The sequence below is a fragment of the Metarhizium robertsii genome (genome assembly GCF_000187425.2).
Source record: "Metarhizium robertsii ARSEF 23 chromosome Unknown MAA_Scf_6, whole genome shotgun sequence".
In the NCBI taxonomy this organism is placed as follows: domain Eukaryota; kingdom Fungi; phylum Ascomycota; class Sordariomycetes; order Hypocreales; family Clavicipitaceae; genus Metarhizium; species Metarhizium robertsii.
Window position 1 is genome coordinate 1,282,481 of NW_011942204.1, and position 14,553 is coordinate 1,297,033.

General features: G+C 51.7%; 3 protein-coding genes across 3 annotated transcripts; 2 read left to right on the forward strand and 1 right to left on the reverse strand.

The window, feature by feature from the left end:
• Window positions 1–735: 735 nt before the first annotated feature.
• Window positions 736–1,875, forward strand: MAA_06444 (zinc finger domain-containing protein; the record flags this gene model as incomplete). Its single annotated transcript, XM_007824442.1, has 1 exon — window positions 736–1,875. One exon carries the CDS (start codon window positions 736–738, stop codon window positions 1,873–1,875), a length of 1,140 nt encoding a protein of 379 aa, XP_007822633.1.
• A 9,319-nt stretch (window positions 1,876–11,194) lies between these two features.
• Window positions 11,195–12,079, reverse strand: MAA_06443 (import inner membrane translocase subunit tim-21; the record flags this gene model as incomplete). The annotated part of the gene is made up of 4 exons (XM_007824441.1): window positions 11,195–11,380; window positions 11,442–11,496; window positions 11,554–11,738; window positions 11,807–12,079. The coding sequence occupies 4 exons, from the start codon at window positions 12,077–12,079 to the stop codon at window positions 11,195–11,197; spliced, it is 699 nt and encodes a 232-aa protein (XP_007822632.1).
• Window positions 12,080–12,537: 458 nt separating this feature from the next.
• On the forward strand, window positions 12,538–14,206 carry MAA_06442 (GTPase-activating protein; the record flags this gene model as incomplete). Its single annotated transcript, XM_007824440.2, has 5 exons — window positions 12,538–12,609; window positions 12,668–12,803; window positions 12,856–13,054; window positions 13,104–13,726; window positions 13,869–14,206. The coding sequence occupies 5 exons, from the start codon at window positions 12,538–12,540 to the stop codon at window positions 14,204–14,206; spliced, it is 1,368 nt and encodes a 455-aa protein (XP_007822631.2).
• Window positions 14,207–14,553: the final 347 nt, after the last annotated feature.

Genomic DNA, 14,553 nt, shown 5'->3' on the forward strand with positions numbered 1-14,553 from the left:
GACACCGAGACGTATGTACGGCCGGACATTGTTGATGGCAGGGAGTACCACGCTACACGCTACGCTGTCCCGAGGTCGGGTTTCTGCCCGGCACCTTCAGTGCTTCACACCCCCCCAAGTGCTCCGATGGCCAAGTGGCGCCTCTGTTTTACCGCCCTGTGCAGCTGCCCCAGAGCGCACTCCCGGTGCCGTGTACGTGCTGCGACTCTGCGCCTGTGACTTTATGCTCCCCCAGAAAGGCCAAGTACTCGTGCGCTTGAGAACGGAGTACGGAGTACACCCTCCACACTTCACATTGACTTCACGCTTCACGCCTGTGTGGTTCCGGCCAAACCCGCCCTATTAAAACCGTTCGCTCCCCTCGTCCCCCTCCTCCGAAAAAAGATTCCCCCGTTTCTTCCCACTCCAGACAAATTCGACTTTGCCCTGCACAACCAGTTTTTCTTCTTCTTTTCCGTCTTTGCGTATTGTTGACTTGAACCCTACTCACGGTTCAGGCTCGGCTCCAGACTCACAACACAAGACGCTCTTTTGCAACCAGACGCAGCAACTTGGACCAATTTGTATCTGAACGTCGCTGCCTTTGAGACTAACACTGCTCCCCCTGCTGAGTCCTGGCACTGCACTGCACTGGATCACATGCAACGGTCACAGTCTGCAGTCGACTTCACCAACTTGCTGAATCCCTCAGCCCAGGCTGACCACAACTCGAGATCCCGACAGGCTGACGCCGCAATGGCAAGCGCATCAGTCACCGTCATCAAGCCCAACGGGCCTCTGCCTGGCGCCCAGGCCTCGGATACGACCAACGAGCTTCCTCGTCCGTACAAGTGCCCTCTCTGTGACAAGGCTTTCCATCGTCTCGAACACCAGACAAGACATATTCGCACTCACACGGGCGAGAAGCCTCATGCTTGCCAGTTCCCCGGTTGCAGCAAGAAGTTCTCCCGCTCCGACGAGTTGACTCGTCACTCGCGAATTCACAACAACCCCAACTCGCGCCGTGGGAACAAGGGCCAGCATCACCACCACCAGCACCACCACCATCATCATCACCAGGGCCTGCCTCCTCATATGCACCATGAGGGCATGATGGCGCCTCCTCCGGCACCCAAGACGATCCGCTCTGCTCCCACCTCGACCCTGGCCTCTCCCAACGTCTCTCCTCCTCACTCCTTCGCCTCCTTTGCCCAGCATCCTCACCCACCACCTATGCACCCTTACAGCCGTGGCGGTGATATCTCCATGTTGGCCAAGGCCGCAACTCAGGTGGAGCGTGAGACTTTGACAGCGCCTCCCAGTCACAGCGCTCGGCACTACTATGGTCACAGCATGCATAGCTCTCGGGGCCACCCCAACGGCCTCTCGTCGTACCACATGGCGAGGTCTCACTCGAGTGAAGACCATGACGACCACTACAACGGCATGCGCCACGCCAAGCGTTCAAGGCCAAACTCCCCCAACTCAACGGCCCCTTCGTCTCCAACTTTCTCTCATGATTCACTCTCACCTACTCCGGATCACACCCCAATTGCGACTCCTGCTCACTCGCCTCGTCTCCGACCCTTCTCGGGCTACGAGTTGCCAAGTATCCGGAACTTGTCGCTTCACCATAACACGACACCGGCTTTGGCGCCCATGGAGCCACACTTGGATGCCCCGCAATTCCCTCCTCAGTTGAACGCTCCCCGGAGCAATGGAATGTCCCTGACGGATATTATCAGCCGCCCTGATGGCGCGCAGCGAAAACTTCCCGTTCCCCAGGTTCCCAAGGTCGCTGTTCAGGACCTGCTGTCAGACAGCGGATACAGCAACAGTGGCAGAAGCTCGACCGCCGGTAGCCTTGCTGGCGGCGATCTGATGGACCGGGTTTGAGATGTACCAAGCTACCGTAACTACTTGCACGACATGACGACTTTTGGGTTATAGAGGTATAGAAAGAGTAGGCGTTTACGGTTTACATTTGCGATGGTTACTATCCCATACGCAACCCTGAGAAGCCATTATGGTATTTTTTTGTTTTGTTTGGTGGCAGCAACTTCAAAGGACGGACGGAATGACTATAGACATCACCACTTATCCCCCGGAGGACTCACATTCTTCAAGTTGATATTTAAACAAAATAATTGGATTGTCAATGGACCTTTTTTTTTTCGCAACTCCTGGGGAACACTGAGTGGAGAGACAAAATGCCCAGTGGGAAGGAATCGGAAATGTGCACAGCGTACAGAACTAACTATATTGACCCTTTTACCAACCCGTCGTATTTGTTTCCGTTTCTGGCATTGTCTTTTGTAACTACTATTATTTATACTTTTCACTGTGACCACTTTTCTCAAGTTCTTTAGGCGTTTGGTTGGCCCAAGAAGATGTCGTTGCAACATGTCGGATGCAGGAAAATGACGAATGGGATGGCGTCAGGGGGCACGTATGTATGCGTCAGCCAGTCTAATTAATAACGTTTATTCGTACTCCGTACCCTCTTTTATTTCAGCCGTCAACAAAAGCTCTGGTCTCTTCGCCTTCCTTTTCCATCAATGCCTTATGCACACGGACACTCGAAACTAGGCATCAGCCACATGGAGCATGGACAAGATTCGACCAAGTCCACCGCCTTAATTGAAAGCCCTTTGGAATAATAGCACGCCGACAAACGTCCCCCAGCAAATCCTACGGTCTGCATATGTCAAAGCCAGCTACGCCTCCAGATGAAGTTTTGCTTCTTGGCCATAGTCCATAGTCCGGGGTCAGCCCCTTTCTTCTGGCCCATCTCCACCTCCCCTTCTTTGTGTCTGACTTCTTTTAGAGCAACCAGAGGCGCACACGCACGCGGTCTGGCTCTATCAAGCTCAAGATGGTTATCTCTAGACGACAAACGACATGCCCTCACTTCCTTGACCAATATGGACTTTACTTTCAGCCCGACAACTCTCAGCACCGGAGACTAGTCTGCCCTTGGTGCCAATGTGTCTCTTACGAGATTCCTATATGCGAAGCTTATGTACGGTGGGTGGCATTTAGCCAGACCCTCTCTGCCATAGGGTCAATTACTCCAATAATTTCAAGAAGACACTGCCAAGAAGGGCTTCAGTAAGCACATTTCATAGCTTGCGGGTTGACTCGGGTTACTATTGCACGAAGCCTTAACGAATGAGGCGCAGTGACAAAGCCAGCTAGCTAAACAAGCCAAGTATTGCGTGGCATGGCTTGGCTTATAAGGAGGGCCAAGTCAAGTGGTCTACCATTGGCGATCACGCCAGCGAGAACGATAGTAGTAGTACATTCCAGGAGGAGGAGAGTGAAGCAAAAAGAAGCAGACCGCGGCTGGGCTTTGATTTGACGAGCCGTCCACCCTCGCCTAGTGTTGCGAGACGTGTTGCCGGATGCCACCGCCACCGTCCAATAGCGGGCATCCGGAAACTCGTCCGCCTCGATTGCCCGTTCTCGGTACCTGATTCTGGCTATCCGAAACCCGAAGCAAACTCCCAGCAGGGACAACTGATTGTCTCGCCTGGATGGTGAGTGACTAGTAGTACTCCATACTCCGTGGGCGCTCGCAAACAAGCCTCGCTCCGAGACACGTCTCTTCACCGCTCGTCCAAGGGGAGCAAATAGGGAGCGGCAGCCACAGGAGGGTGTTGTGTGTGTGTGGGAGCCATGCCGCACCTACATATGCGTGGGCGAACGAGGCAGAATCCCTTTGGCCAAGTTTATTCTGCGCCGGCCCAGGAGAAACATCAAATCGCAGGCAGAGGCAAGCAGCGGGCCAGCCAGTGGACTGACTGGCTTTCCAGATGTCACGGATCGAGAGCTTACCAGAGCGCCACCATATCCGGCAGCCTGCGATGTTAGCACGAACCCAGCCAGGTCGGTCACTTGGGCCAAGCGAGATGTGGAGAGGGTGCGAGGGGAAGAAAAAAAAAAGCCTTTTGCGCACATTGAAGCATGAATGCAAGCAAGCAAGTATCTCAGTGCAAGTGACCGACCTGGGCTGCTTGGCTGTCGACAATTCAACTGTCGACCCATGGGGAAATCCGGCCTGGGAAGGTGGGGGCTGCACTTTGTTGCATGGGGGGTACAGATTAACCGCTGCATAAATCTTTGGCGCCAGATCCGTGTGTGTCGCAGCGGAATGCAGAGGACGTTGTTGGAAGCACAAGGCAGAAAGCGGAGGGTTTGAAGAAAGAAATAAGAAAAAATTTTTTATTATCAAACTCATTTCCCCCTCGTTTGGCGGGCCGACAAAGCTCAAAGCTTCAATCCGCTTGCAATAGGGTTCCCATACAGGACGCCTGCCCCCGGGAGGGGTATTGCGGTCTTGTCAATTGTTGCTGGTATTGTTTGACTTTGTATTCCTTCCTTGTCAGTGGCTTGACTGTGGAGTTTGGATTTGGTTGCTTCTCGGTGGCGCTCGGTTACTGGAGCATACGACGTATGCGTGTACCGTGTACCAGGTGGCATGGTCTGCTGGTGCGGTGATATTGAGGTACTGCGCACATGGACTCATATGAACAGAGGCTTGCAGGACGGGGACAAGGTGCGCGGCCAGGGTTCGCAAGCCACGGCGGAACAAGAGATTTTTTTTTGAGAGAAAAAGTGTCAATACTTTGTATCAGCAATTATAACAAGAAAAAAAATAGTGAGAATAAGAAGGCGATGACAAGAGAAGACTACGGGTCGGCTTCGCATTGGGCGGGTAAAGATTCAGTGTTTTGATGGCACTGGGCTGGATGGGTTTGGCGCCGCCGATTTCAGGACATGTGCGCACTGGCCAGGGCGGGCTTAATGGCTGATGGCTGATGGCTGATGGCACTTGGGCCATGTCGCTTCCAGTTCCGGGGTTTGCGGCACCTGGCAGATGGCAGATGGCAGCTGGCGAGGTGCAGCGCCCCCCCCGTGTTTCTGTGCCACAAAAGCACATCATTTGCCCGTTTGGAACAGGCAAATCTTGTGGGGGTGGAGTTATCTGAGCTGTCTGGAGCGACATCTGGAGCCCCCTGCCTGGCATCTAGATGCTCCCAGACATTATACAACAGACTTCTTGGCTTTTGGGTAAGGGCCTTTGGGTTTCGGGGCCACGGTCTGGTCGTCGTTGCGCTGTGTGGCGCGGTTGCTGGCCGCATGCAACCGGCTGTGTGCGAAATGAGAAAAATGCACAGCAGAAAAATTGGCCCTTTTCTTTGTTTTGTTTCTCTTTTTGCTCACCAAATATTTATGCACACAGGACGCTCGTACGGTACCACCGAAAGTCACTACCTAGGTACCTACCGTGGACGTCTGGATTGTATTACTTGGCCAGACTCATCGTTGATGGACTCTGTTGCAACTCGACGCCATATGGGGCGACCGTTCAATGTTGCCATGGATTGAATTGCACAGGCTCCGAGCAGACCAGGTCAAGATACCTTCGGAATAGACAAGGCGAGAACGTGCCGCTGCAAACAAGGTACCCCGGGCCTGCCATTCGCTGCTCCGCACATTCCGAGCATACTACGGAGTAGTACTCACTTTTTCCGTACGTGCGAGATAGCAGCACAACAGATCCTGCTGTTGCTGTTGCTGTTGCTGTTGCAGGCTAATACGGGACGGGGCACGTTCGCTTATCCAAACATAGAAGCTTGAGCCGGCCCATGTGCAGACGTACGACTGGAGGAATTCGTGCCGTCATCCCAACTGGGAGTGCCTTGGCGAAGCCGTTGGAAGCCGGTCCAACTTGAAGCATCGTACGAACGTTTGTCACGGATACCCTCCGCGAAGCTGGACCTTCCTTAGTCGATGTTGGACAAGACGCCGTCCGCGCCCAGAACGCATTGCGAGGGCCTCAACGTCGTTTCTTATGCCGTGTACAGTGGCGGAGTTGCCTCTCGTCGACGCCGCATGACACGAAGGCAAATCGTTGTTGCCTCCTTTCGCCGGGTGGTATTTCCAAATGTAATCCAAAGGCAAACACTACGCAGAGGAATGCAGTTTATAAATACTATATCTGTTGCCAAGAATCATTGCACTTGATCCCGCCGCACCAATGGGTGGCTCGACGCAGCCAGGTGGTGGTTGATGTTGAGCAGCCCGGGGACGGATACTACTACTTGTTTTCCGTAGGCAGACACACGCGGTAATACAACTTCGTATTACGTGCATTAGGTCCTCCTTCGACATAAGCCAATTTTTTTTAGAATTTTTTTTTTCTTTGAGCCCAAGCTGCTTTCAATGCATGCTCAAAGTGTACAAACAGAGAAGTGGTGAGGAATAACATGCCGTCGTAGCAAAATTTGCAGAGACAAGGAAGGAGCGCTGCATCGCCCCTGCATACGTAATCGAAAGCTTTCAACACCAACCACCGCAAACTTGCAACCTAAGCGGGCATTCTCAAACGCCGTCGACATGATCAACACGGAGGATGACCTCAGCATGATCCAACTCGTACAATGTCCCGTCATGCCATTCCGCGGGCACCGAAGCTGCAGCACCCAATACTCGCACTCACAGACAAAGAAGGTCAGTATGCAATCCTCTGGCATGTGAAGTTATTGCTGATAAACGTTTGGGATGGATGATGAAGCATGTGCACAGTCGCAGCCTAAAACACCGAAATCATGGAGTCCAAGTTACAGAATCAACTTGGCACAGCCTCCTCTAAAGGCAAATGGACCCAGTCCAGGCAATTTATATCAGTCCGTCCGAGAAGGATGCTATGAATTTAACACGCCATGTACATGCCATGTACCTCGATTTCGATGGGTTGGTTAGCCAGCCCCAACGACAGCTTGGTGAACAACGACCAACAAAGTCAGCGCACGGAATACGACGCATACAACAACTACCTCAGCGGCCATCAAGGTCGTCCGCAACCCCCTCTTTAGGCCGAAAGATCGGTGGCGCGACTCGCTGAAGGATATCGTTTTGGTGACTATAGGCGCGGTGGCCTTGTTACGTTGCAGTTCACCTGCCAAGGTCAGAAACCAGAGGGGGAGAAGGCTTCAGCCATCGAAGTCGTCAAAAAAGCCAATTTGTACCTGGGTGTCGATCTATCAGGCACAGCCAACCAGGCCTCACCGTGGAGCAGATTCTCGGCGACTGTCGGTCTTGGGCTCGGCAGTGAGCCGGGGTGCACCTTGTCAAGCCCTCTCGAGACGCGGGTCCCTGAGAGGCAAATTTTGCTTTCGCTATTTCCCCACGCCAACCTCACTGTTGAGGGCCACAGGGGCACGAGGCTAGCTGAGTCGTGGACCTCGACATTGTTATGTAATTGGTGCGGACTGTGGTTACTAATGAATGATGAGACTACGTTGAGTCATTCCGTCTCCCTCGGTGAAGCCCAACGAGGCGATTAATGGCATTTCACCGCAAAGTTCGCTCTCGGATACGGGATACAGAGGTTTTTTCTTCATCTTCTTTCTTTTCTTCCCCTTTCTTCCTTTTTCTTTTTCCCCGGAGGCTTTTTGTTCAAAGATGAAATGGCACCACCAATTTGCACCCACGCCCCCCCGGGCGAAGAATCGAACCAGAAGCCTTGGCTAAGTGGAGCCACGACCTGTAGTTTCCCGCATCATCTAGCCGCCTAGTCTCGGACGTTTAAACGGCAGAATAGTCCTGACAGCGGAGATCTGTTTAGTCAATGCACACCAAAAGCAGTAGGTGGAAAGACTCAGACCCGGAGCACGAGGCAAATTTCTATCTCTACGGACCATGACCTGCCATTTCTCCAGGGTGCTCGGCGGTAGCGGACGGGCCGGATACCACCTGCTGAACGCACACATGGTCCTTCTGCAACTCTGATCGACGGACTAAATCATGCAATTGTGGCCATTTGCTGAAACATCGATCTGACGACGATGAGGGGCGTTGGCACTGCTTGGGGTTATAGTGGTCTGGTTAACCCGCGATCGAATGACCAGATCTAAATCTAAATACGATCATCCTGTCGGCATCGGGCCATATATCTGCTGTAACACGGGGTTGGGCAGCCTTCGGACCTGCCTTGGACGGCTACACACCTGCGAACGAAGCGGGCGTGTACATGGTAGAGAGGCAATTTTGTTCAACCACTGGCTATTGACGGAAGCCAGAATGTTTCAGTGAACGCGGACCCGGGACGAAAGAGCAGAAGAAGCGAGCGAGAAAGAACGAGGACCTGTCGAACAGATGAAAATTTCAGCACACGCTACTATTTCGAAGAGAAGGCCTGGTCCAGATGGACCGCAGTACTCGGAGCAAGTTTTACCCTTGTTTGTTTACACTAGTCGTCTTATACCAGCTGGTCACTCATTCGTGTTTCTACCATGGACGGAACGATTCTGGGAGTATGCAGCAGACACAGAGAACCTCTTCAACGTGCCGATCCGGTCAAGCTTTTGGAGACGGTTACATTGCAGCTTTAGGTGATCCCCAAGTGTTCAACACCATCTTGACGTTTCGGCCGTCCACCCGCCTCGGCGCACTGCGTGGTCCGGCACAGGATGGTGACAAGGAGGAGGGCGTGGTCCGTCCGCCTGCCAGAACAATCTCCAATGCAGCCGGGCTGCTGCAACGAAACGTTCTCCAAGTTTGAATGACTGCGAGCGTGCATCATGGGGATACACAACACGCTGATTGTGGTAGCTTGCACCGCAGGAACGCAATATCAATGGCTTTGTATGCTCCAGGATACAATCAAGGTGAGCGATTTAGATATTCAGTGCATGCAAGATGTGGCTTTTGTGAGATGCAATGCTCTCAAGTAAAACGGCTCGCGGTGCAAACTCCGAGTTGATGAGACTGAACCCCTGAATTGAACGTCGCATCACCCATGTTGGTCAGCTGCGTCCTTTATTATAAGCTTGTTGAACTGCAACATGTGAGTTGATTTGGTCCATGGAACGTGTCAAGCGCCATGGTATCAACTGCTGGTCGCGGTGAGCTTGAATGAAATGACGACGTTGGATGAATATCTCGAACCTGTAATCAGCAGAGCATAGCAAGCCAATCGTCGGACGAATCCCGAGACGTAGACGAAGTTGGCCAGCTCATGCAATAATCCCTCCATACCAGTACAACCAAAGTCGAACCCGCCTCAGTTCAAACGACCATTGCTAAAAGGTTGAGAAGTAACACCGCAATTACCTCTTCTAGATGAATATTACATCTACCGACTCTCACGAGGCTGTCATGGGAAACACACCTTCCAAGACAGTTTGAGCACAACACCAACGTAGTCGCGGGGATCTTTTGTTTCTAATACCAAAACCACTTTCCCTAAACTGTAAATCTGGAGCCGTGTTTGCACGGCATTTGTATAAAACCCATCATCACCAGTGTGAAGGGTATACATACGCTGGATAAAAGGCCTCTCCGGAGATTTTAATGTCCGTCGAATCCGTGTGCTTGACGGATGTGACCCTGTGCCGTGGACGGCAGTGCTGAGGCTTGAGACTTGTGCCGAGCATGTATGTATGTAGTAGTATGTATGGTATTTGAGATGTCAATTGGGGCGAGGGTGGGCTTAGGGTACTTTGGGGGGTCGGGGGATGAAGTATCCGGTTTTGGATCGGGGGATCGCTGAAGGGGTTTTGGACGTGCGGTTTCTCGTGAGACGCTGCCGGTTGAGGCTGGGAGCGAGTGCGAAGTTGGGAGTGAGGTCGCATTTTGTTGGTGTTGAGCGTGGAGGAGCAGTCGACGCCTCGTGCTGCTGGGAGTATACAACAATATTTCCGAGCTCGACAAGTGCTGGATACATGGTCCGGTTCTGCTTTGCAGAGATGACATAGTATACTTCTGTCGTGGAGCTGGGACATGTGTATTGGTTTGGGTTTGTGCCCTCGTGCCTGTCTTCTGACTGGCAAGACCAGACGGCTTCGGCTCGATGGCACCTGCATTCTCCTATAAGTAGGTATTGATAGTAATTCCAACTGATACTAATGTCTACGCGTGATCTATCTTTGGAACCATAACATGTGTCAAACAACGTGAGCGATTCTAGTTATATACTTTTGTCTTGGAGTACAAGGCGTGCTCTTCTGTGTAAAGTATGTAATATTGGTATAGTGGCCCAGGGGGAGCGTGACCACCTCAAGATGCATCATGTCGTTTGGAGAAACCATGTAGGCGACAAGAGTAGCAGAGAATGCGTGAACATGCTTAGAATCGCCCTCTCAATATACAGCTCATGCAATATTTTCCCCAGTTCCAGAGGCTACGAGGTGAAATTGCCAGGTTTACACGAGTTTGTAATACGGCTACATGCTTGATATTTATACCGAAGCGTAGATGTGGTGGCTACATATCGTGTTAGCAGTCCCGTTGCGTTGGCTTACTTCTGTTCCCAATCTTTATCGGAACCTCTTTAGTTTATACATCCCTGACTCTAGCTGGGCGGTGATACTGGGTAGTTTTCTTCTGTCTGTCACTTTGAACATTACTTTTGCAGATGAGTTGGGCCACTCGAACACGTAGCATCTGTAGATGGCCAGATTTCCAACCTTCGTCATCAAAGTATACCAGCTATGTTGATGTTTCGAAGCCACTTAGCCGCGTACGATCAGTCCGCAAAAGCAGTGGAACCGAGAGACAGTGGCGAGTGAATGTACAATCGTATCCATGACAGGATGAGCATGGTTTTCTCCTGCTACATCTCCGCCTGCGCTGCTGACATTCAGGTTTCCTACTTGCAAGTTTGTTGTTGCCACTTGTGATCTCGTTTGTTGACTCGCGCTGTCGCGGAAGGAGTTCTTGTTCTGCGTGCTTCTGGCCAATGGAAGACGGTACCGGTGTCGAAACGAAAATTAAGCATAACAAACATTGAGTGGACTGACTGCATGGGTTGATTCTTGAGAGCCGAGTGGGAGACGGCAGTTGGAGCATCTGCGATCTAATTGTAAGCATGTTCTCTGTACAGAAGAAAAGCGCACCCCTGGAGCGACTCTAGTGAGATATTGGGTTTTTGGATAGCCACAGATACTTGCTCCTAAACTCTACTGTCCGTCATTCGATTCACTTCAGCATCGTCTTCGGAAGTACAGGGCCAGTGCGCGCCATGTCTCGTATTCCCAGTGCGAAAATGGCTGTCAATTCCATTCATCATCCTATGCGTAATCCTCCGGAGGAACCTTTCAACGCGCCATGATATGACCATATGCAAACAAGTAATAATACAAGCAAAGAGTAGCCGGGAAAAAAAAATAGCCCTCCTCGTCCGAGATCTCTTACATCTGGTCCAGTTTCACCACTTAACTCCAAAGAAGCTTAGCTGTTTCTTTCCTACGCTCGACGTAGAGTCGGCATTCTCGAGGTAAATTCGTTCGTGGCCTTTGACATCAAGGAACAGATATTTGTACTCATAATCGGATTCGCCTCGTCGCCTCACCATGTGTAGCTGCGCCACGCCGTTTTGATTTGGGCCGTCGACCTGTTCCGCACTCGGTATCAATAAACATGTGACGCTGTTTTTTTCAGACCATGCTACTTACGTGGAAGTGCATCAATAAATGCTCGTTTCCTTGTTGGTCGACACGCTCTGAGGACCTGAAAAGCAGGTCAACATCATTTCACTTGGAACTAACACCACGGCACAGAACCTACGCGACTGGTCTTGCTCTTCTCCACTTGTTCGTAGTCTCTTCCCCGTGTGCAATGATTTTCTTGGCATCTCCGAGCACTTCAATGCATCGTGGATCCTTCTTGATCTTGTCGACGGCCCGGTTGAATTGGCTGATTTTGCTGTCCGGTGCAAAGACGTCCGTCCACAGAAAATACCCAACTGCGCCCTGTTTCTTTGGTCAGAATTGTGCTCTCCTCAGCCTAGTTACGCATCAGTAATATGAGCGAAGCTTACGGTAAGCGCCAGACCGACTAGGACGAAGCCAAAGTTGAATGTCTGCTGTGTTGCACGGGCAGTCTTTTCTCCTGCAGAGAGCTCGCTCCAAGGGACATAGCCATCGTCGTTGAAAGGAGTAACGCTGCGGCGTTTTGGGCTCAGAGATTCACTCCCTCCGTGGCCGCTCTGAGTTGCATATGATCGATTTCGAAACACGCAACGCATCGATATCGGGGCGAAGAGACTCATCGTGGGCCGGATGGCTAGCATTGTGGTGGTGGTTGGTTTCATTTTTGCGACTGTACAGCTTCCATCATACAGGTGCTTTTCCTGTTGGTTCTCGTGAAACGAGGACTTTTTTGTCGCGAAGGTATTTCGTATCGTTACCGGCTTCCTAGGACGTCTAACCAAGCCGTCGCTGTCGTCGCTGAACCTTGTGAAGCTGGTTTATGTCTGTAATGCCTTTTAGATGTTCACGAGGATCAAGCCAAGGTTGGATGTGGGGTTTGATTTTTAACCCAATCAAGATTAGCGCCACGCATATGCCACTTGGCCCGCCTGGACCATCGCCCCTCGCATCACGTCCCCTTAAAGACTGGACGACTTGTCCTGTTCTCCAACAGCAATCGTGCGCATCGCCTCTATCCCTGCCCAATATTTGCCATCGGAAACGGGTGGCTTTTATCTGGTGAACACGATAGTCATCAAACGTACGCACTTGCGACTACGACGCGCTCCGCCTGCCTAAAATGAGTGGTCTCGCTACTAAGCAACAGTCGCTCAAGTTATTTGAGAAGCTCAAGTCGAAGCCTGCGAATAAGGTGAATGCTAGTTGCGATGCATTGGAGTCGCGTGCGATTACTGACCTCCTTGACCTAGATATGCTTTGACTGCGGCCAAAAGAACCCGACCTGGACTTCAGTGCCCTTCGGTATCTATCTGTGTCTGGACTGCTCGTCCAACCACCGAAACCTAGGCGTTCATATCTCCTTTGTACGATCGACCAACTTGGACCGTATGTATACCCAGCAACTATTTGCGCGAACTCATTTAACAACTGAATTCAGAATGGCAATGGGACCAGTTGCGTTTGATGAAGGTGGGTGGCAATGAATCGGCCACCAAATTCTTCCAGCAAAACGGAGGAACTGCGGCATTGAACAGCAAAGACCCCAAGACGAAATACCAGTCCAATGCGGCCACCAAGTATAAAGATGAGCTTAAGAGACGGGCTGCTCGCGATGCTAAAGAGTTTGTTATGGCCAGGTCCTGCTTTATCACTGTGTGGGAAATCGCCCTAACGAATAATTCACAGACACCCCGACGAAGTTGTCATGGCCGACGGCGCCGACGATGGCTCCTCAACTCCTGCAGGAGAGCCTGACGACGATTTTTTCTCTTCGTGGGATAAGCCCGCCATCAAGCGACCTACGCCGCCCCTCTCGCGAACGGCGACCCCTCCCGTCGTTGGCCGAACCCCCTCACCGTTCTTGAACGCTGGCAATGGCAATGGAAAGGACACTTCTCGACCATCGTCATCTCTCGCCAAGTCCGACTCTACCGGTGAATCAAAGCCTGCCGCCAGCCGCCTTACTACATCAGCTGCCCTCCGCAAGACAACGACCGCAGGCGGTCCCAAGAAGCTCAACGTGCTTGGGGCTAAGAAGACCCAAAAACTTGGCGCGAAAAAAGTCGCCGGTGACTCCATTGACTTTGATGAAGCCGAGAAAAAGGCCAAGGAGGAGGCTGAGAGAATTGCTAAGCTGGGGTATGACCCGGAAGCCGAGGACGAGCCTACTAAAGATGCTCCTGGGGCCGCCACCATTCTGTCCCCTACTCCTGTGAGCCCTCCCAGATCCGGCACCAGCTCTCATACTCGTCAAAAGTCGAACGCCGAAGTCGAAAGACTGGGAATGGGTGTTGCACGTCTGGGATTTGGTCAGGTCGGAGGGGGGAAATCGACCGCCCAACCCGCAAAGAAGAATGCAGGCGGCTTTGGATCTGTAGGACCTGTCAAGGCTGTTGAAGGCAAGATTACTCGACTACTGATTTTTGGACTACTTCTCTAACATGGCTACAGATGACTCGAACAACTACGCACGAAACAAGTTTGGCGCTCAGAAGGGCATTTCGTCCGATGAATACTTCGGCAAGGGATCGTTCGATCCCAATGCTCAGGCAGAAGCCAAGTCTCGTCTGCAAGGATTCGAGGGCGCATCCGCCATCTCCTCCAACGCCTACTTTGGACGACCTGAGGAAGATGTCGAGGAAGAGTATGGCGATTTGGAATCAGCCGCCAAAGATTTTGTTCGCAAATTCGGCATCACCGCTAGTGACGACCTGGAAAATCTTACAAACGTCCTTGGCGAAGGAGCTACCCGCCTGCAGGGCGCTATTCGCAACTACCTCGGTAGTTGAGAGGACTCGGACCCGCTCGGACGACTGTGTGAACACGACAACGCATCTCATCCCTTGGAGATGGTTCTTCAGGCGAGCTTGGTCTGAGCAGAGGGCCAAGAAGCCAGTGGAGTGAATTTTTTTTTTTTTTTACGCGACGAGGCAGGATGTACCTAAAAAGACCAACATCAATGGAATGATGATGCTGTATGGGTGAACGGCCGTCGCAATCTGCTAATAATGGCGTACGTGTGAACTTAAATTGGCTGTAGTTGATTGGCATGAAAAATAGACGTTTTTTTCTTCTTTACTTCTCCAACATTACGACGTGGCACAAAGTTTCTATCTAGTAGATCTGTAGGATATCA